Source organism: Schistocerca piceifrons, chromosome X (genome assembly GCF_021461385.2).
Source record: "Schistocerca piceifrons isolate TAMUIC-IGC-003096 chromosome X, iqSchPice1.1, whole genome shotgun sequence".
Taxonomy (NCBI): domain Eukaryota; kingdom Metazoa; phylum Arthropoda; class Insecta; order Orthoptera; family Acrididae; genus Schistocerca; species Schistocerca piceifrons.
The window spans coordinates 724421053-724444084 of NC_060149.1; the positions used below are offsets into that span (position 1 = coordinate 724421053).

General features: G+C 40.1%; 1 protein-coding gene across 2 annotated transcripts in view; it reads right to left on the reverse strand.

Moving 5' to 3' along the window:
* Positions 1-23032, reverse strand: part of LOC124721895 (organic cation transporter protein) — a 675456-nt gene that overhangs the window by 13539 nt on the left and 638885 nt on the right. For both annotated transcript variants that reach the window (XM_047247048.1, XM_047247047.1), the window contains exon 6: positions 1200-1368. In XM_047247048.1, the coding sequence (XP_047103004.1) occupies positions 1200-1368 (169 nt within the window). The remainder of the gene's footprint in view (positions 1-1199; positions 1369-23032) is intronic.

Here is a 23032-nt window from a genome sequence, read left to right on the forward strand (position 1 = left end):
CACCAATCACTTTTCAGCCAGATTCAACAGAGATGCAGGTTACCAGAGGCATATTAGCCCAGATAAATAGGATAATGTTACACATTTGTTGTTTATTCAGACAAATTGATGATTCATATATGTTATGCTGTTAATTAAATGTTCTTGGAGTATGTGAGCAGTATTGTTATGAAGAAGTGCAGGTCAATGTTTAATTGTTGAGCCATTCAGGGTATAAACTTGTAGCACATTAAACCACTCCATTTGCAAGAATACTGGACTGAGCACTAGTACTACTTCCCTCCCCTGTTTCTTGGCCATAAACACAATGGTACTGCCACTCTGGTTACGTTTACAATTCACTTTGGCATTTAATACTTGCTGATGTTGTACACTTTAATGTGTACAAGGCATACTGACACTTGCTTTCACAATTCCTCTTTGTTTGTTGGTTCTTCACCAATTGAGCTTGGTGTAATTAATGTTATCCTAACCACTTATTACAAGTATACAAGTGCACTGCTCTACACATCACTTTAGTTTGTATTTATACAAGCTATTCTTTTTGGATGCTGCACTTGCACAATCATTAGTGTCTAAGGCAGTTGACAGATACTCCAAAACTCTATGTCAGAGAAGGACACATGAAGCAGCTGATTGTGTTTATCGCAGTGGCACATTTTGTATAGACAAAACAGAAATGTGGGAATAACTGTATATGGTGGCAAACAGAAAATGAATACAATGAAGTGTAGCAGAGAAGATGCAGATTATTACTGAACAGATAAAATTAACATTATAATTTCAAAATTAATTTGTAATAATAAAATAAGAAAATAAGTTTGGAGCAGAAATTAAGACAATCTACTCAGTAGAACCAAGTATTTGTATTTGTTTCCTGTTTAGTAACATTATTTATAAACACCATGTAACTGTTGAAGTTATTTGTTTTCTGCACATAATACTTGAATATTTGGAGACAAGCCCCATATGAAAGTGAGAAAAGCTGCAAAAGTAGTTGAAGCAGCATAATCCTGGTACTTATATTTATAACTTTGTTTACAAACAAAGAAACTGGTGCCAATATTGATCTAAATTCTATTTTCAAATAACTTAAGTTATTTTACTCATTTACACCTATAATTTATTGATAGTAAAAACAGAAAAATTTTCTGTAATGTATTTTTTTTTTTGTCTTGCAGAAATTAGACTGTACTTACCACCAGTGTGCAATGAGAATTGTACTGTGTAGTCCATATACAACTTGAAGCAGTGTGCTGTCTTTTATAAAATATCCCCAAAATGCAACCATCATAACACCAACAGCAAACATGGCTTGGAATGTTACCCCACAGATGGTTCTTTTTGATGGGCCAACTATTTCCATTGCTGTTAAAGAGGAAAAAATAGTTTCAGCAATATAGCTAAATTAAAAATGCATAAGAACATTCCCAATAAACATATAAACATACAAGATTTTAGATGTGGTAGAGAATAGAGAGTAGAAAAAGCCATTAAAGATGTATAAATGCTAAAGTACAAAATAATTTATAGAAATTCTGTTTTATGTTTTGATCTGAATTGATATTTACACACATCAAAATATTTGTGTAACATTATAGGCAAGTCTTCCAGGCATTTTAAACTCACTACAACATAAACACTATTTAGAAGAAAACCAATGTTAATTTCCCAGCAGTTGATTTATTGCCATTATTGCAGTTTTAGTAGCTTTAGTTTGTGCTGATATCATTCTTGTGTTTGTGAACAGTAATATGACACTATAATATTATCAAAAGTTTGTTGCTACTTTTACTTGACATTTAATAATTGGTAATCTTGTAGAAAACCTATGAAAATTCAGTGATTATGACTTACAATATAAGTTGCCAACATTTCTTTTACAGGCTTTTATGAATCTGAAATGTGGACTTATTACCACTTTCATGAACCACATTGTTGTTTTCTTGTTTCTAATTTCTCTTTGGGTCTTGAAAATCATTAAAGGCCCTTTTTAGATTCCATTAGATAACAAATATAGTTTAACAGCTATCAATAAATAAGGAAGACATTTATTCTGGATAAACAGTGAGTATTGGTGAATAACTAGAAATTTGTAGAGTGAGCCAAATGTACAGTGGAATTGATTCATGATAAATTAATACTGTTTTGTAGTCTGGGACTGGAAATGAGATATTTGTCTTTCATGGGCCATACTCTATCATTTAGGGCATCTAAGCATATCTCACAGACTGAACCAATTCTTCAAGTCACTAGTATCTTTCTGTTACACTTTCAAACTCAAGGGTCTTCTTTCTCTCCTGCTCTATTATCAAACTTAGACTAAAGGTGTGAGATAGAATAGCTTAGTCAGAGCCCAAGAATTGGTTGCAGAATGAAACTTTTACTCTGCAGTGTGCCATGCACTACAGTGGACATTTCAGACAATTTAAAACACCCAAAACAATAAGCCACACACAATGTGGAAACCGGATAGTAACCTACATATGAATGTAGTCTCATGAGGGGAACCCACTATATGTCCCTCTCTGATGCAGTCCAAACATTGCAGGGTGAAATAAGAATGAAAACTGTAGTGAACCACATAGATCTATACCTCAGATCAGAGTGTGCAGTAATAAGCCATGCCACATAACATGGCAGATGCAGCTAGAAGTTCAACAACTGTTGGACACCACCACTGTGGATGTGTGTGCAGCCTCTTGTCCATGCACTGTACCAGCTGGCAGATAGATTTTAGAGATTGATATAGCCAGCTTTAATTCAGTTACATGTTTACCTTTGCATATGTGTTATCAGACTGTTATTGTCAGCCACTATGTGACTAATGTGCCCATTATAATAAATTGTTATCAACATTTAATAAAGTTCTTTGTATCAGTTATTGTGTGGTGTTCTCTTGCAGGATTAGAACAGTTGCTTTCCACATTTTGGCACGGCATAGGGTCTCTGATTCATGTGTTGGTGCAGGAACAGATGGACCTCATCACTGTCATGTAACAGGCTTTGCTGGTGTTGCTCTCCAAAAATTCAGCTCTTGCTCCATTTCTTCTCAGTTTGTGCTATTCAATAAAGTGGCAGAAGATTGGTAGGCATGCAAACACCACCTACAGTAGCATTTTCATTCTTTCAGTGTTACTGATGCAAAGGTATGCCATGTACTGTTTTTGTCATGGATTTCTTCCACCTTGTATCAGGCATTCCAGCAGTTGGCCCCATTGCAGGAGCCTTACTCATTGTCATTTGACATTTGACATCTAACATTCGTTGATGGCTTCATATTATTGTTTCTGCATACACATCATGGTCACTAGGGTTGAATTTTACCATTGGAAGAAGCAGCACCATCAGTCTTACCATTTCTGGGCCATGACCCTCCATGGTGGCCTTAGTTGCAAGTGCCATTTTGTCACAGATAAGGCAAAAGAGTCAAATGCAGACATGGTTTGTGATGTTATCATCCACTCCGCCCCAGATAAGAAAGTCTGGTAATGGGCCCTCCAGAGGTTTTGTTACTTGCACAGTTGTATGAGGTTTCACAAGCCACTGGTCAGCAACTGGAAGCCTGGTGCAATGTCACAGTGGCACAGGGAGGCCCGGCTGTATTTGGGGAGGACAACATCATGGCACTGCAAACTGGCTGATTCAGCAGCTCCCGCACAGCATGTATACACTGTTCCACCTGCCACCCGCAGTTGTCATCATGTGTGTTGGGTTGGTCCAGACATACTGATCTGGGCCTTCTGTCTTACATGTCAGAAAAAAGGCCACACTGTGGCAGTCTGCCACTCAACTGCTCAGCTGTACAGAACACAGCATCAGAGAACATAATATGGATGTTCAGGAAGTGTTGAGGTCAGAGCTGGTTCCCAACAAGTTTTTTATTGAAGTTTAGGTTCTCTCAAGGCAGCTTCATCTGGAGGTGGACACCAGCATGGTAGTTTCTCTGCTTAATGCCCAAACATCTTCAGATCTCATTTCTCATCAGCTGTCACAGGGAAACAGGCACCTCAGGGAATAAGGTAAACAACAAATCCCTTTGCTTGGTCAGTTCACTGAGGAAGTTACCTATAAATCAGTGACTCAACCTATTACCTTTATAGTCATTCATGATGCTAGCCCAGCAAATCTTTTCACGTTTGATGTCTTTTATGCCTTTGGCTTTTCAGTTACCGACTCAATACAGTTGGTATCTGTTGAGGTCCTCTATCAGTCTTTGGAATCTCTGTGTTCATAATTTCAGGATATCTTTGCGGGAGGTCTTGGGTGCCCACAGACTTCCAAGTCCTCATAACCTTGAAGCAGTCGGCTTGTCCTTGATTTTTTTTATGCTAGATAGAGTCCCCTGGCTTACACATCAAGGTGGAGCTGGACTGGGTTGCCTCTCACGGGATTGTGTCTCTCATTTTCTCTAGTGAATCGGCCACACCCCCTTCACTGTTAAGAAACCATCTGCTAAACTGGACCTTTGTGGTGATCTTAAGGCCCCTATGAATTTGCAGTCTGTGATCGACATATACTTGTTGCCACATCCTGACAAACTTTTCACATGCTTAGCAGGGGGTCAGTTCTCTTCCAAATGTGATCTTTCCATTTACCCCTGGATGATGAGTCTAAGCATATCATGGTCATTAACATGCCATTCAGCCTTTATAAATACCAATGGTTGATGTTCAGGGTGGTTAGTGCCCCCACAATTTCTCAATGCTGTTTGGAACAGGTCATGTCCAGTATTCCACACTGTTTCAACTTACCTGGATGACATCGTCATTACAGGGTGTACTATGAGCTACCATCTGCACAACCTTCAGGCCCTTTTTTTCAAACTTTTCCATCCATCCATTGAGTATTTGGCCCCTGCTATCTCAAGGGAGGGCATTCAACCCACGGAGAGTCTTTGTGCCGTTACAGACCTGCCACATCCTTTGTCATTTTGTGAACTGCAGGCTTTTTTGTTAGGTAAAATTGCCTATTACCACCAGCTCATTCGCAAGCCATCCACCACTGTGCACCCACTGCATCTCCTATGCAGAGGTGTTCCCTTTATCTGGTCTCCGGTGTGTGACCAGACCTTGACCGCACTGAAGGAGCACCTCTGGTTGGCTCCATGTCTAGCTGCCTTTGATCCCATAAAACTATTAATTTTGGCTATGGATGCCTTTCACCATGGTGATGAGGTGTTCCTCTTGTATTGGACTGCAGATGGCTTGGAGCAGACACTGGCATTTGCATCCAAAACTCTCAGTCTCCTATTCTCAGATCAATGAATGTCTGGCCATTGAATATGTCGTCACTAAATTTCACATTTTCTTATGTGGCACCAAATTTGCATCTAATTATGGACCACAAGCCCTTACTTTTGTCATTCAGTCCATCCATCCAGATGCCTGATAAGGCAACACACATGTTGTATTGGTGGGCCCTTTTCCTCTCCAAACACAACTGAGGCATTCATTTTTGCCCCATGGGGTACCATGCCAATGCAGGTGCCTTATCCCAGCTGCCTGTTGGCCCCCAGTTTGATCAAGAGGAGCTCATGTGCTTTCATCTTCATGTCTCCTCCTCCTGAGTGGTAGACAGTTTTCTGACCATGAGTGCCCAATTTGCCAAGGAAATAGCAGCCAACCCCATCCTGAGGCACATAGTCTGCCTCATCCAGCAGGAATGGTTTTCTCATTCTCTGGGCCACTTGTCTGATCTACTTTGCAACTTCTTTGTCTTGTACCACTGTCTCTCTGTCTTGGATGAAGTCTTTATCATCTCAATGGACAATGCAGCTCACTTGGTGGTCATTCACAGGAGTTTGTGGTGGGAAGTTTTACAGCTGTTACATGAGGGACACTGGTGTGCTTCCCATACCAAAGTCTTGGCTCACAGAAATGTTCACTGGCTCAGCATCAACCAAGAGCTGGAACACTTGGTTGCTGCTTGTTGCCAGTGTGCTAGTTGACCGGTGGCTCCCAGGTCATTGTTCTCTCTGTGGTCTCCAGGAACCCAGCCCTGGGAGCACTTCCATCTTGATTTTGCAGATCTGTTTCTCAACATGATCTGGCTGATTGTTATTGATGCATTTTTGCATTTTCCATATGTGGTCTTGTTCCACTCAGCCACTATTGAGGCCATTATTCAATCTCTCTCCAAAATTTTTTCTTTGGAAGGTCTTACAATTACCCTTGTTTCTGACAATGGACACCAGTTCCTGCCTCAGGCATTTCATAATTTCTGTGTATGGTCAAGTATTCACCATGTTTGCTCCCCTCCAGTTCACCAAAAATCTAATGGGGAGGCTGAGCACACGGTTTGCACCTTTAATACCCAGATGAAAAAATATCTGCAACACGTCCCCCTCAAATAAGCATTAATTTTTTTTTCTCCTATATATTCCCATAGCCCAGAGGAGCTTCTCCATGGGCGCCAGCTATGGACACTGCTTCATTTTCTTCTCCATTCTGGATATTGACCGCCACAATGTTCCAGAGTACATGGTTTTACACCAGGGGTGGCAGTCTAGGCAAATCGTTTTCATCAGCGTCCCACTGGATACCAGCAGTCATCATATGCTGGAATGGCCACCACATATAACCCTGCGAACAGGTGACTGGGAGGTCCAGTGCCATCAAAATCAGTGTTGTGTATGGGGGAGCACCCACTCACTCCCATCCTGGGCACACCACCACGTTTGCCGGTATCCCAGTCATTGAGACTGGCTACCTGCTAGGATCCCAGCCTTCTCTTCCACCTGTGGCAGCGCCTCCACCTGAAGAGTGTATGCCTCCACAGCATACAGCAGCAGCTCTGGTGGCATTTCAGTTGGAGTGCATACCACTCACTGGTTCAATGTCACAGGAGCAGCCTCACCCTGCATTGGTGCAGAAACTGGTCTGGCTAGTTATTCTGAGCCACTGTGTTGCCAGTGTATCCACAGTAAGTTGTTTTCAAAAATTGACAAGTTTTGTTGTGTCAGTCATCCTGTGGTGTTCTCTTGTGGGATTAGAACAGGAAGCTTTTGAGGAAATGACACTCAAAGTTTTGACACCACTTCATCAATATGTGCACATAACATTGAGCTAAGCAAGCATGTAGCATAATGGCTAAGAGCATAGTTTCAGAGTTTTGCACCCCTGTTCAAATACAATCTAATTATTCTTTTTTTGTTTTGTTGTAACAAAAGTATGACAACAATATTGGCAAAATAAATAAGCATTTCAGATCTTGATAAAAATAGAGTTAATCACTACAAATTGTATATAATTAACAGTAACTGAAAATTAAAAACATTTAAGTTCTAGTATTTCAGTTTTTGCTTTGTTTTTTAGTATTATACATTCTGTAACATCAGAAAAACCACTGCATTCCCCAGGGTAATATTTATCATTAAACACTCAAAGTACAAAAAAATGGGACACCATGGGCACTGTACGAAGGTACATATGTGACAGTCACATGTTTAGGTGTAAATGTCATTAGAAAAAGCAACCTCATTAACACTTTTGAGTATCTTGTGAACTGGTGATAATTTTGTGGCAAACTACACATATCGAAGCACATTCTTGACAGCTGGAGTGTGTAGTTGATTATGGATCAAAATGTGTATTTTAGTTGCCTCAGTTCTTCTTGTGATTTCTCTCTGCTGTGTGACAAGAAAGTGGCATTCCTGCAATCAGGGAATCTTTGCCTACTGCTAAAAGTGTAAATTGCAGAGTTGACAGAATGGCATACTCTTTGCTGGAGTTACTTTTAATGAACATCTTGATATTCCAATTTCATCAACAAACAGCCCATTGCATAAGGGGACTGGTTTTGTCCACACCATGAATCAGTAATATACAGAAACAGTTCCATTTTTACAAATAACTAAACTTAATAAAAAACTAATGATAGGTATCTTGTGAAACTTTCGCAGATTTTGTTGCTGTTTTCTACACATTCTGATACTATTTCATTAACTGTTATATGTCTTATTGGACTCAAGGATCAGATTTTTCACTGACTTCTTGGAGACAAACGAAAACATTTTGTAACAGCAAAGGGCAAACAAACCATACATACTGAAGCATTTTCTCAAAAGCTAAAACCTTCAATTGATTGTGGATAGAGGCATGTATTTAATTACATTACTTCTACAGAAGCCTGCGATGTAGGAGCAATGCAGTTAAAATACATGCCTTTAACTGCATTACCTCTACAGAATCCTGCAATATAGAAGCAATGCGGTTAAAATACATGCCTTGATCCATAATCAATTGCACGCTTTAGCTTTTGAGGAAATGCTTCAAAATGTATGGTTTGCTACAAAATTATCACCAGTTCATGAGGTATTTGGCAACATTAACAAGGATGCATTCTCTAATGACATTTACACTAAAAAATGTGACTGTAGCATATGTGCCTTTGCACATTGCTCGTGGTGCTGAATTTTTGTATTTTGAATGTTTTTTATGATAGACGTCAACGTGGGAAATCTACTGATACTCCTGAAGTATAATAGTAAAATTCAAAGTAAAAATTGAAGTACTAGAATTTATATGTTTTTCATTTTCTGTTACTGTTAATTATATAAGAATACGTTATGGTAAAATCTATTTTGGGCAAGATATGAAATGTTTATTTCTTTGGTCAGGATTGATGTCACATATTTTCATAATAACAAAAGAAAAGAAACACTTGAGATTGGATTTGAACACAGGACATAAAAATCAATAGCTATGTTCTTAGCCACTACACTATCAGCTTGCTAAGTTCAATACCACATGTGCATATTGACCAAAGGGCATCAAAAATTTGGGTGTCATTGTTTTGAAAACAATTCAGTATTGGCACCTAAGCCAAAATAGGAGTCCTTTATTTCCACTCTTTTTTCACCCCGAGAAGTTTAGACAACATCAGAGAATGACCTATTACCAGTTCCCCTTGTCAATGACATTGTGGAAGCAACCATGTTGTTAACCACTAGTGTGTGGCTCCAGCCAGAAGATGTGCAAGGACAGCACTGGCTGATAACTTTGTTTGTATCCTTACTCACTGGTGGTCAGTAGGTGAATTGTTTTGCAGATTGTTTGGCCAGGGAATGGCCACTTAAAATGAGGGGTGTGACTTTGATGCCATATGTCACATATCCAAAAGAGTGTAGTATACTGGACATTTAACTGACGGTCTATGAGGGCCACAGCAGGTGATACTGCAGTGGGTAACAGATTACCATCAGAGAGTCAATATTGTCAACAGTCTCCACAGGAAGTCAAGTAATGGTATTAGTAGAGGCATGGCACACTGCAGATTTAAAATTAGTGTTGTAATTTTCATTGGTTAACAGCAAATACTAAATGCTGTGGTCATACTGTGCTCACAGGGCTATGGTGGTCGGGACGGGCTTGCAGTCTAACCTGATCAAATGGTAGCCTGTAAAGATAGTCATAAAAGTTATAGATGCTATGAATGATTGATAACACTTCTTTCTCTGTTTCAGGAACACTTGTTTTGAAGTGATGAGAGGGCTTTAAAGATTATATGATTAGGGGTTGTACCCACACAGTGTGTGTAGTTCTATACTAAGGCTATATACTGATTTGTCTATTCTCTGAATATGTTTGCAACCTGGGATGATGTGCTTGAGACATGGTGCTTGCAACTGACAGTTCATCAAATGTCTTAAGGCTTGCTTAAAGTGAGGAGTCCGAGCAGATTGAAAGATATTATTACCAACTTATGTAGTGAGCTGAATGATTCTGCAGTTGTAGTAGCATCTGGGATGAACTGAACATAAGAGTTCACCTTCTGAGACACAGATTATTATTTAGTGATGTAAATTCTTTAACAGAAATACTTTAGGAGTGAAGGAGACCACTCACTGAAAAGGAGAAGTGTCATTGACAGGTACATACAAAAAAGACAGAAAACTTGCTAGCTTTCAGAGCACATCCTTTCTCGAGCTAGAGTACAAATACACACACAAAACAAACACATTTTCAAAAACATGTATGTACACACACACACACACACACACACACACACACACACACACACACACACACACACGCACCAGGTCCTTAACAGTGGTGGCTAGGTGCAAAATTTGAGGAATGCAGTTCAGCAGGTGAACTGGTGTAGGGTAAGGGGTAATGGTAGCTGGCAGCTTGGAGAGAGGCAGCATGTTTGCTGACTAGGAATGTGGGAGGGAGTGGTGGCAGGTGCTCGGGCTAGATATGTGATGCATGGGAGTCAAAGCCAGTAGCAAGCAGCTCACCATGAAGGTGAAACAGAGAGGTGAATTTGGAGGGGGTGATAGAACAGATGGATGGATGGTATGGAGACAGCCAATTAATATAGATTGTGGCCAGGACAATTCCAGGAGTGAAGGATGTGTTGCAAGGATAACTTCCAACTGAGTAGTTCAGAAAAGCAATTGGTGGAGGGAAAGCTCCAAGTGGCATGAATCATGAAGCAGCCATTGAAATCAAGCAAGTTGTGCTCAGCTGCTTGTTGTGCCATTGGGTGTCTATTTTGTTCTTGGTCACAGTCTGGCAGTGGCCATTCATTCTAGTGGACAGCTGATTGGTTGTCATACTGACATGAAAAGCTGTGCAGCAGAGTTGGTATTTTATGATATGGCCACTTTCACAGATGACAAGGCTTTTAAGTAATGGGATAGGATAACCTTGTGACAGGACTGGACGAGTAGGAGGTGCTGGGTGGGTGGATTGGGCAGGTCTTGCATCTGGTTCTTCCATAGGATATGATCCTTATAGCAGGGGGTTGGGAGTGGACGTGGCATAGGGATAGACTAGGATGTTTAGCAGGGTAGGTGGGTAATGGAACCCCACTTTAGGAGTGGTGGGAAAGATCTTTGGTGCAATGTTCCTCTTTTCAGGGCACAATCATAGCCCTGGTGAAGGACATGGTTCAGTTTTTCCATTCAAGGATGATACTGGGTGACAAGGGGGAGGATTTGTGGTGTGTGAGGATATGGCGTGGGAAATCTGTTTGCGAACTAGGTTTGTGGGTATTGCCTGTCTATGAAGGCATTCAGCATACTGGGCAAGGGAGTTCTCATCACTGCAGATACATCATCCACTGGTGAGTACACTGTATGGGATGGATTTTTTTCTATCAAAATGCAGGTATTGTTGGTGTTTTTGTGTTTTGTTAGACAGAGGGTTGGATGGAGCCATCAGAGAGGTGGAGGTCAACATCCAGGGATGTGGTATCTTGGGCAGAGGGGGATCGGTGAAGCAGATGGGAGAGAAGGCATTAAGATTGTGAAGGAATGTGGACAGGGTGTCTTGGCCCTGAGTCCAGATCATGAAGGTAACATCAGTGAACAAATCATATGCCCAGACTAGTGGTTGGGAGTTTTTGGGGGCTAGGAAGGTTTACTCTAGATAGACAATAAACAGGTTGGCATAGGAGTGTGCCATGTGGGTGCCCATGGCTGAGTCTCAGATTTTTTTTTATACCTTTTGGTCCAGGATATAGTAGATGAAGTATATAAGGTATGGTGGGTTTGGAGCCTGAAGGATGATGGGAGAGGTAATGTTTGATAGCAGCAAGGCCATGTGCATGAGGGTTGTTGGTGTATAGGGAGGTGGCAGCAACAGTGATGAAAAGGGATCCTAGAGGTAAATGGGTGAGGATGGTGGAAAGTTGATGAAGAAATGACCATGGATACCTGCATGGTATGTTCCTATGACAACCTTTTTTTGGGCCATCTAGAGGAAACCTGCCTAGCCTCCCAAAGCCCCAAATTCCTTGTTTGGTTCAGGTTCATTTAGGATATATACATGATCTGGACTCAGTGCCAAGACACCTATCCTCATTCCTTCACATCCTCAACACCTTCTCTCCCATCTGCTTCACCTTGTCTTCCCCTACCCGACATGACACCTTCTTGGAAGTTGACCTTCATCTCTCTGATGGCTTCAACCACATCTCTTTCTGTATGAAACCCACTGACCACCAACAGTACTTGCATTTTGCCAGTTGACATCCCTTCCACATCAAAAAAATTCCACCCATACACTGTGGCCACAGATCTGCAATGATGAGAGCTCCATTGCCCAGTATTATGGAGGTCTTAAAAGGGCCTTGACAGAGAAGCACTATCCCCTCCCCCTTCACCTCCCAAATCTAGTCCCCAAACAGATTTCAAGTGGCACATCCTCACACCCCAAATCTCCCCACAAACCCTCCCCTCCATGAGTTAGCTACAAAGCAGCAACTCCCTCATCATCCAGTCTCTCCCTGAACTGGAACAGCCAAATCATATGCTTCACCAGACCTTTGGTTAACAGCATGCCCTGAAAAGAGGGAAATCATACCAAAGATCCTTCTGACTAATCCTAAAGTGGTGCTCTGTTGCCTACTCAACCTGCACAATGTCATACATAGCCCATCCCCATGCCCCTCTCATTCCTGACCCCTTGCCACACAAATCATATCCCAGTGGAAGATCCAGGTGCAGATCCTACACAATCCACCCACCCAGCACCTCCCTCTCCATTCCTGTCACAGGCTTATCCTATCCAGAGGCTGAGCCATCTGTGAAAACAGCCATCTTATATACCACCTTAGCTGGAATCACAGCACAGCTTTTTATGTCAGTATGACAACCAACCAGCTGTCCACCAGAATGAATGGCCACCACCAAACTGTGGATAAGAACAAAACAGACCACCTGGTGGCACATCATCCAGCTGAGCACAACATTCTGCCTCATGAGCCAGGCCATCTGGATCCTTTCCTCCACCACCAGCTTTGCTCAACTACACACATGGAAGTTATCCTTGCCACACAGCATTCACTCCTGGAGCCATTGTGGATACAATATCACTTAAACAACTATCTGCACACCCTCTACCCAAGAGCTTCCCCTTCCTCTGTCCTATCACAATCTCTTCACCTCATCTTCATCGTATGCTACCCTCCACTGGCTCCGACACCTGTGCTCCATACTGGCTGCCTCTCTCCAAGCTGTTAGCTACCTCCCCCCTCCACCCTCCCCCCAATGCCTCCCTCCTCTGTCTTCCCCTGCCTGCCCCATGTGACTCAACCTGCAGCCCAGCATAATCTATCAAAGCATGTACTACAAAAGCTAGAAAGTTTTTTGTCTGTTTTGTGTGTGCCTTTCAGTGATGCTTCTACTTTTCAGTAAGTGGTCTCCTTTGTTCTTTATTCCTAGTGTCAGACTGTAGTTCAGTAACTTGGGAGATTCTGGAAATTGTTAGATGATTTTTAGACAGAAATTTGTAAGGCATGTGCTTCAGATATTCAATATCTGGCAGGAAAATCTGGCATTTCTGTGGGTTGGAGTGCTCACCTGTCCACTTTAGTAATAAGAAAACCTATCATGTGGTGTGCTGATCTATGCCTGTAACTGTAGTGTCATCAAGGGAAGGGTGCCATGAGTTACATCATCAGAAAATGTTACAGAAACCAATGAAATGTTACCTGTGCACTTGCAGTGCTTAAGGACTTAATGAAACTGGTACAAGCCATAGAGAGTATTGATCATCATGAATTTTTGTTATGCATTATCAATGAGTAGCTGAAACTGTGCTTTCTCTAGAGTAATATTTGTGCAAGAGTGACCACATGCTGTACATGAAAACAACTTATCAGGACTCGCATGGATATGTATCAATCACATATACATCAACTGTTGTCTTGAAGCTGTCACATGGACCGACCACATCATATTTTCAAAGAACAATAATGAGGATTTCCAAGCACTGGTTAGAATGCCTTGAAGCTATTCACAGTTTGACTAGACAACTGAGCTCTTCATACATCACATTGTGAAAGGTATATGGAATGGGAAATGTCATAGAAAAATCAAGGGTGGTGTTGGCTTGAATGTAAATATGCACATTTAAATTCTTTGTGCTTCTGGGTTCCTGTTAAAATTCAATGGTAGTTGAGTTTATTGAATGTTATTAGCTCAGTTATGGCCCATACATAGAATAAGATAGAAAATCCTGAAGTGTTACATGAGCCAAGCTCAAAAACAATTGAAACATCATCCTAGGTGACCACCAAGCATATGAGGTGGCACACTGCCAAGCTGTACATGGTGTATGTGTGCTGCATGTCTAAGATTGCAACCAATTACTCCCTATATGAGACCAATTCAATGATAAGTTTTAAAAGCAGATCAACTATCCATATGTTGTGGCTGAAATTAATACTGCTGTTGGCTAGGTGTCTAGTTGAAATGAAAACTCATTGTGGGCAGTGGTGTGATAGAACCACAGCAACCTACCTTTGTGTGTATTATATCCATCTATTTCTGTAACATGAAAGGTGTTCTGTTCCTCTTGAATGTAGAGCAACAAGCAGTACCAGAGGAACACCAATGAGGACAGTCTACTCTTTTGTGCTGCTAGAAGCACTTAGGGCAAGATATCAAAATACAGTAATTTTGAGGAGGTAACTCAAGTCATCTTGGTAACTTCAGAGATTATGTGATAAACACAGTCTCTAGCACTATGGTATTTTCAGCATCTTGTGTTGATTCTATTAACTGCACTGGTAAAGCTAAGCTTTTGCAGCATTAGTAGTCAAAAGACTTTTGACCACACTAGTCCAGGAAATTATCACTGTGGTGGTCTGTGCCTGTAACTTGAACTGCTGCAATATGATGTGATATCTTGCATAGTCATTCAAGTCATTGGGGGTTCTGTCAAATGACAGGAATGAGATGAGGATCACCAGGCACTGAGAAAGCAAAGTGACGAAGATGCTCACTGTACCGTAAATTTTTCAGTAAGCCATTATTGCCACAGAAGTTGTTGCTTTTCCAACTATTTCTGTTGATCCACTATGAATTTTGGAATTGTCCTTTCCATTATGAATATGAATTCTATCCAAGTTGAATTTATGGCAATCAAAAATGTTTGTCATCATGCACATGTGCTCAGGGGAAAGACACTTGACTCTTATTTGGAAGGATAGTGGCTCAGATCATTGTTCACTGTTTAGCCATCCAGATTTATGTTTTCTATGGTTCCTTATATCACTTAAGGAACATTTTGGCATGTTCCTTCACAAAGTCAACAGTTGATTTTCTTCCCCATTCTTTTTCAGTCCTAAATTGTACTCTGTCTCTAATGATCTTGCTCATGGATTACTAAACCCTTTCTTTTTCAAAAACCTTGTGTTTTCCTACAAAAAGATGGGAACTGTGTTGAATGGATTAAAATTTTATTCATTTTACATCATAACCACAAGGAAAAGCAGGCATTACATTTGATTTCAAGTTGCTTAAAAACAATAACACTTAATGGGATGCAAATAAAACAACATTTTGAATACTAACTGCTTGGTTGTTCCTGTAAATATTTTATATAATGACTGGTTTTGTAGCCTAGAAGCCACAGCATCAGGTTAAATGCGTTAAATTACAAAAAAGTGTGCACTACAACTGGAGCTGAATTATGGTTACAGTCAATGGTGAATTATGGCATGAAAGCTGCAACATCAATGGGACCAAACATTCCTTGTCTATATATAAATGATGTAATTGGCATATCATCAGATAATTGGAAAGCATTGGTCTAAGGTTTCTCAAGCATGCCTACATTTTTTTTAAAACTGTGAGAACTGTCAAGAAATAGCCTCCCAACCTAATACAATAAAACATTTTTTAGGCAGGCTTGAGGAACCATGAACTCATACTTTCTGTTTACATCATGATTCACTAATAGCATCATTTATTTGTGGAAAAGGAGTGTGTGGTCCTGTCCATTTTGCAACTTCAATGTAATGATTCACCATGTAAGTAATTCTCTCCACTTCTCACTACTAATTGTCACTACAGTTTCATCACAATTTTAGCAAACACTTTTTGTAATATAACAGATTTAATCTGATGATATGGTTTCTAGACTACAAAACCAGTTGTTAAATAAATTGTTCACAAGAGCAGTAATCATTTTTCAAGATATCTACTTATGTCTGTGGTTGTCCCTCATATAAGATAGTGTGTAATGACCAAACCAAGTTTTAGTTTTAGTTTATGTTTGAAATGAAACACAAAGCCAAAAAATATCAGGCGATAGAATTTTGATATGAAGACTGTCAATGGGGTCAGTTAAGGTTAAACACAAAGAAACCAGATATCATTACAACATTTATCAGGCTAGGTCCCAGAATAATTTAAGTTTCATCACTGGTGACAAGGGTGGAAGTGAGTAAATCATTATTGATGAAAATTCTTTTAGTTTACTGTTTTTGCATGTTCTATGGATCATATTCACAACATAAACATATCAGTAGGCTCACAAGTAAGATACATTTTCTGTGTGAAAACATGACATTTGCTGTCCATTTACAAAACTGGATTTTTGTTGTAATCTTAGCCTACAACAAAATTTGGTGAAAGTAAACTGACCAGATGCATACTGTCTACCCATAATTTCATCTATGGAGTAGAAAGAGATGTCAAGTAGAAATGATTTCAATTTTTTAGAACTTTCATTACCTGCCAGCACCTTTAATTCACAAGGGAGGTGGTCAAATACTCTTACACAAAGCAAAGAAATTGTGTGATGATTCCATCACCAAAACCAGCAATTACATGTAGAGCGAATATTACTGATCTCAAGCATTTTTGAAGACCTCTAATTTGTGATTTCATATTCAAGTTTAGTTTGATACAAACATCCAGGAATTTTGACTAATCAGTTTTACATATTTCCTTTCTCCCTTACTGTATTGTTATTGATGATGATCTATCTTGTTTGGAATAGAATTCAACAAATCATGTTTTTTTTCTAAGTTAAGTGATAGACCATTAGCAGGGAACCTATAAATAATACTTGTGAATATTTCATTTATTGCTCTTTCTGTTGTTGCAGCACTGTTGGGATTGATTATTGTTTTCATCATCATCAGCAAAGAGCACTTTTTCTGCTTTATGACTATAAGATGGAAGTAATTTATACATGCCAAGAACAGGTGTGGTCCCAGAATTGAATCTTGTGGTATTCCAGAAGTAATTTGTCCCCATTCAGAATAAGATTTATTGTGAGAGCTAAATGAGCTGTCTAATATGATCCTATGCTTTGTATCAGTTAAATATGGTGTGAACAACAAACTTATTATGCCTTAAAAGTCATGATTTTTAAGTTCTCCAAAAGAATGTTGTGATTTTCTCAATACAATGCCTTGGAAAGATCTAAGAAAGTCTTGGAAGGTGAAATCTTGTCATTCAGATATTTTTAAATGTGGTAAGTGAAATGGTGAGTGGCATGTTCATTGATGAGGCCCTTCTGGAATTCAGATTGTGACTGACACATAATCTTATGTTTTGCAGATATACAATCCCATTTTTAAATATGTTACCTTATGGAAATCTTTGAAAAGGAAATTGATAGTTACTAATATCAGTCCTACTATCATTCTTACTTAAAGAAGGATATGACAACAGCATACTTTAGTCTCTCTGGAAAGTCACCTTATGAAATCAATGCATCAAATATGTGGCTGAGTGCAGTAGATATAATTATTGAAAAGACATGCTTTTAATACACTGCCTAACAGAAAACAGGAAAAATACAGAAGACTTGGTTGGATGTCACTCCCGCTTTGTACATGTACACACTATTCGTGGGTAGATAAATAATTAGAGTTGCGTTTCTCTGAGACTGGTAGAACTGCCACAAAAGTGCGTTAGAGTTGTTTGTGTTTGGTGTTGCTACAAGCCATGATAATGTATATAAAAAGTGTGAACAGCATCAGATGTTGAGTGTTCACTGTGAAAGAAATGAAGATGCCATATACACATGTCAGAGAGAGTATCAGCACCTGACAAAGTTTGAAAAGGGCATTATTGTGGGTCTCTATTTGGCTAGCTGGTTGAATTATGCAATATCCAGATGTGTGAGGCATTTGGAAGTGACAATGGCCAATTGTTGGATTGCATAAGAATGTTAGGGCAGGTATACTCATTATCAAGGCTCCATCAACTACATCAAGAGAGGATTGTCATATTGTGCACCAGTCACATCATAACCCCTTCACATCTGCACCTGCCATCTGATAACAAGTAATGAATTCGCTACAGCATTCTGTGTCATCCTGCACCATTGGTCAGAGACAAACAGCAGCCAGGCCAGGGATTATACATGCATGGGCTTCCCAAACACCACATCAGAAAAGGCTGTTTTGAAGTGGTGCTGTGATTGCAAAGCATGGACTGCTGATGAATGGCATCACATTGTGTTCAGTGATGAATCACAGATCTCCTCTATGCCAGATGACCATCATCAGTGTGTAGGGTGGGGACCTGAAGAGACATTCTATTCTTCCAGTGTTTTGAAAGGCATCGCAGTGTTATTCCTGGGGTCATGGTGTTGGCAGCCACCATGTATGACTTCAGGTCACAGCTGGTAGTGATTGAGGGAACTCTGATAGGACAGACATCATGCATCCTCACGTGTTGCCTCTCATCTGACTGAATTGTGGTGCCATTTTTCAACAGGACAATGCTCATTCACACATAGCATGTGTGTCTGTCTACATGATGTCGAGGTGCTCCCATGGCCAGCAAGATCCACAGATCTGTTCCTAATAGAACATGTGTTGGACCAGGTCAGATTCAGCTGTATTTTAGTACCAGTATCTGGGACATCAAGGACCAATTACAACAGTTGTGGACCAGCATGCCTCATGAGAGAATACAATGGCTTTATGAATCCTTCCAAATTGTATCAGTGCATTCACCCAGATCAGAGGGGTTGCAACATCATACTGCTAAGTGGGCTCTTATTGCCATGTTCTTTATAAATTTTATTCAAATTTATGATCACTGAAATAACATGACATATCCTCCCAACCTCAAGATTTTCATTTCATTTTTTCCTCCTGTTTGGGGTGCTTCACTTTTTTTCAGGCAATGTGTTCTGCTTGAAATGTTTTCAACCCCCTGAGAATTTTTGGTTTTGAGAGCTCATCACTTTCTCGATTTTCAGGAAGGAATTGGTGTGATCTAGAATTGATTGAAAGCTTTGGTACTAGTCATTACATATATGGCAATGCTTTTTCTTTTGATTTGACTGTACTTAATTACTCAGTTACTTTTAGAAAGTGATTGTTAAAGAAGACTTCTGTATATTCTGAGTCATGGACCATTTGGTTATTGTCAAGATCATCTTGTTCCCTGATTGACTATGCTCCATATTGGTTTGATTTTAATTTCAGAACTCTGACATAACATGAAAGTTTTTTGATTTTCTAATAACTTTTCACAAAACAACAATACTCTCCACAACATAAAATCAGTTGAACATCTGTGCTTATCCTGGCCATTAGGTGTACTTCCCTCCTACTGAGATATGTGCTTTAATATCTTTTGTTTTCCACAGTTTCTTTGATACATAACTGGTAGAATATTTCACAGTTTTTATTGGTAAATAACTTTTAAAAGTGGAGAGAAATTTATACAGAAATTCAATAAATTTAGAATTTACATCCACTACATCATACCAGAATGGGACTTGAAGCAGAAATGTTATTGTCTTGATAAGGCTAGAGGTGCTGAATGGCTGGAGACATGGAATTACCGCAGAAGAATGTGGCTAGACTACTGCTCAGAATGAACTGATTGTGGACAGGCAAAAACCATCTTATACTGACACTGAAAAGAAAGCTACTGCAATATACACAGTACATGAGCTGAGCTTGATCTCTTTGGCTGGTTATATGTCATTGATCATCAAGGTCAAATTTTGTTTGCATCTGCTCTGTACCCAATAATTGCCAAAGAGAAGTATGAGGTGTTGCTATAAAATAATGGGACCATTACTGTAAAACATTTTATTTCAGAAACATACAGGGTAGCGCATGAAATGTGTTACCAATTGTTTCTTTCACTATTTATGACGCACATTAGATATCCCGCTGGGATCTCTACAGCAGTACCAGCAGAGCTTGGAAAAACAAATGAGTTACAAAATGACGTGTAATTCATGATACTGCCACTAGGAGGATAGTAAGCAGCAATGGCTGACAATGGAAGACTGACAACACAGCAACGATCGGCAATTGTTTTACTTTTTCATGAAATGAAAAGCCTTGTTGTGACTCAGAGGTGTTTTCGACAACAGTTTAACACATGATGGGTCTCTTGCAAGAAGACCATCCACAGGTTGTACGATAAATTTGTACAGGAAGCAACAGTATTGGAAGCGAAGCGACCTCAGCCTAAGCCTGTTTGTTCACCAGAGAATATTGAAGCGGTACGAGTTGCTGTACAGAGAAGTCCCAGGAAATCGTCTAGAAAGGCAGCAGTGCAACTGGGAATATTCAGATGCTCCGTTCAACGCATTCTTAAAAGTGACCTCCATATGTACCCATACAAGATGATCTGTGCACAGAAGCTCACTGAAGAACACAAGCAGCAGAGACTACTGTTTGCTCAGTGGGCAGAGGATAGGGAAGAAACTAACACATTTGGTTTTCAGATGAGACGCATTTTCATTTAGATGGTGTGGTTAACAAACAAAATGTACACTTTTGGGCCTCTGAAAACCCACAAGTGCTTCATGAACGACAACATTATGCTCCAAGGATTACAGCATAGGCAGCAATTTCCAATCACGGACTTATTGGACCCTTTTTCTTTGAAGAAACTGCTCACAGCGAGCGTTATTTGAGCATGCTTCACAATAGCTTTATTCCACAGCTTCTTGTTACTGCCTTGCCCTTCAACATGCAGTGGTTCATGCAAGATGGGGCAAGGCCACATACTGCAAACAATGTGTTGGAGTTTTTACATGAGCATTTCGACATGTGGATCATTTCACTCAGATTTCCAGGTCGCTTCGATGAAGGACAAAATTGGCACCCCAATAGTCCAGACCTCAATCCAAGTGACTTTTTTCTTTGGGGGTGCCTAAAGGAAAAAATTTTCCCAAAACATCCATGTGATTTAATGGAGCTCAGAAGCCATATTCTTCAAGCTTGGAGTGAAATTACAGAAGACATGTGCCGTAGGGTAATCACTAACTTCAGTGTTCATTTGAAGGAAGTTAGGAAACAAAATGGTGGACATATTGAGCATGTACTGAGTTAGAACAAATCTCCATGGATGGCTCTTCATTGTAGTATATGTTCCTTGCAGACTGTATTGACAATAAAGTTCATATTCAAAAACAAAATGGTAACACATTTCTTGTGCCACCTTGTATATATGTAGTTATTGTCACCCTCAATATATTCCCCTCCTTTGTCCCTACAAAGCTCAAACTGAATTTTCAATTGATGGAAACAGTGCTGGAAGTCTTTCTCTTTGAGTTCCTTGATGATGCCACTTTTTCTTTCACTGCTTCAATGGATGGGACTCTTGTTCCTTTTAATGTCTTTTTTTTATTTTCTGTAGAGCAAGAACCTCAAGGTGGTAATTTTGCTTAACAGATTGAGCTTCAGGAACCCACTGAAGATACCCCCCCACCCCCCCAAAAAAGAAAAAGAAGATAATCTCACTTTGAATTATGATTTTCTCATTCAAGCTTTCTCTGCTTTCTGTGAAGCTGGACCCCTCTAATGCATGGATTGCTGCTTAGATACCCAACCATAAGTGAAAAATCAATAACATAAAACTAGGGCCATTTTAAATCATATTGAAAGTGTCAGAATGAACATTTCAGAAGCTGCTTTTTTTTCAGTTGTGAGAATTTTTGGCACCAGTTTCACACACATTTTTCTCATGTTAAATTGGGCATGTAAAATTTAACTTTTGTTTATCGACTCTTACAGTTTCAGCAAGCAATCAAATACTCAACTGATGGTCATGTCTAATCAGACTACCTACTTTTTTTTAATATTTTCATCTGTTTCTGATGTTGAAGACTGCCCTGGACATGAGTCATCTTCTTACCATCCATCTTGGGAATGCCTGAACCACTCAAAACCTAACACACATAATAAGCAGTCTTTGCCATGTGCTTCTTTTAGTAGAAGAGAGGTTTCAGTATCAGTTTTTCCAAGTTTTGTGTGAGACTTCACGACAATTCATTGCTCTATTATTACACTTATCATTAGTATAGCAAAACAAAGTAACAGCTCTTACACAAACAAAGGACACAGTCACATTGATTTGCCTACAAACCACAGAGATGCTGCATTCGACTGGGAAGGCTTCAGGCTTCACAGCTATTGGTCATTTATTTTGTGTACTTACTCTGTGACAGCATCAGTCACATCATTTTATAGCCAAAGCTCATATTTCTCGAAACAGTGAGCACACATAACAGCAACAATGTTTAATAATGTCATGAAGGTCTACTTACTCCTAGAAAAAACAATAAATAGGAAATAAAATGATGGAAAGTCCAGGAAGGAATAACTACAATATGAAAGGGCTAGATTGCCACTCACCACATAGAGAAGGCATTGAGTTGCATTATTAAACAGTTAAGCTGTCAGAAAATACAGTCGATATGGTCACTGTCTCTGGACATGGGGCCTGATTGCGAACTGCTCCTGTGTCTGACATGCAGCATTCTAGGGCAGGTGGGGGGGGGGGGGGGATAGCATGGGACTGGGAGTAGGAAGGATAGGAGGGTAGGGATGAGAGAGGATGTCATATTGCTTGTGGGAGTGTGCAGGGATATGGTGGGGACAGGACGTCCTGCCAGGTTTAGCGTTGGGAGGCTGTGGTGGTGATGGGGGTTGCAGGTGGAAAGGGAGCGGGGTGAGGAAAGATGTGAGGAAGTGGGAAATCCTGTAAATGTAGTGGTGAGGTAGAAGGTGTGTGTAGTTCTATAATGGGAGCAGGGATGGGGCTAGGAATGGGAAGACAGGGACTAGCGAATGCCAAGGACAGGAGATTACAGGAGTGAAGGATATGTTATAGGGAGAGTTCTCACATGCACAGTTCAGAAAAGCTAGCATTGATAGGAAGGATCCAGATGGTGTAGGCTGTAAACCAGTCATTGAAGTGAAGCATATCATACTGGGCAGCATGTTCAGCAACTGTCCCTCGACCACAGTTTGGCATTAGCCATTCCTGCAGACAGACAGCTTGTTAGTTGTCACA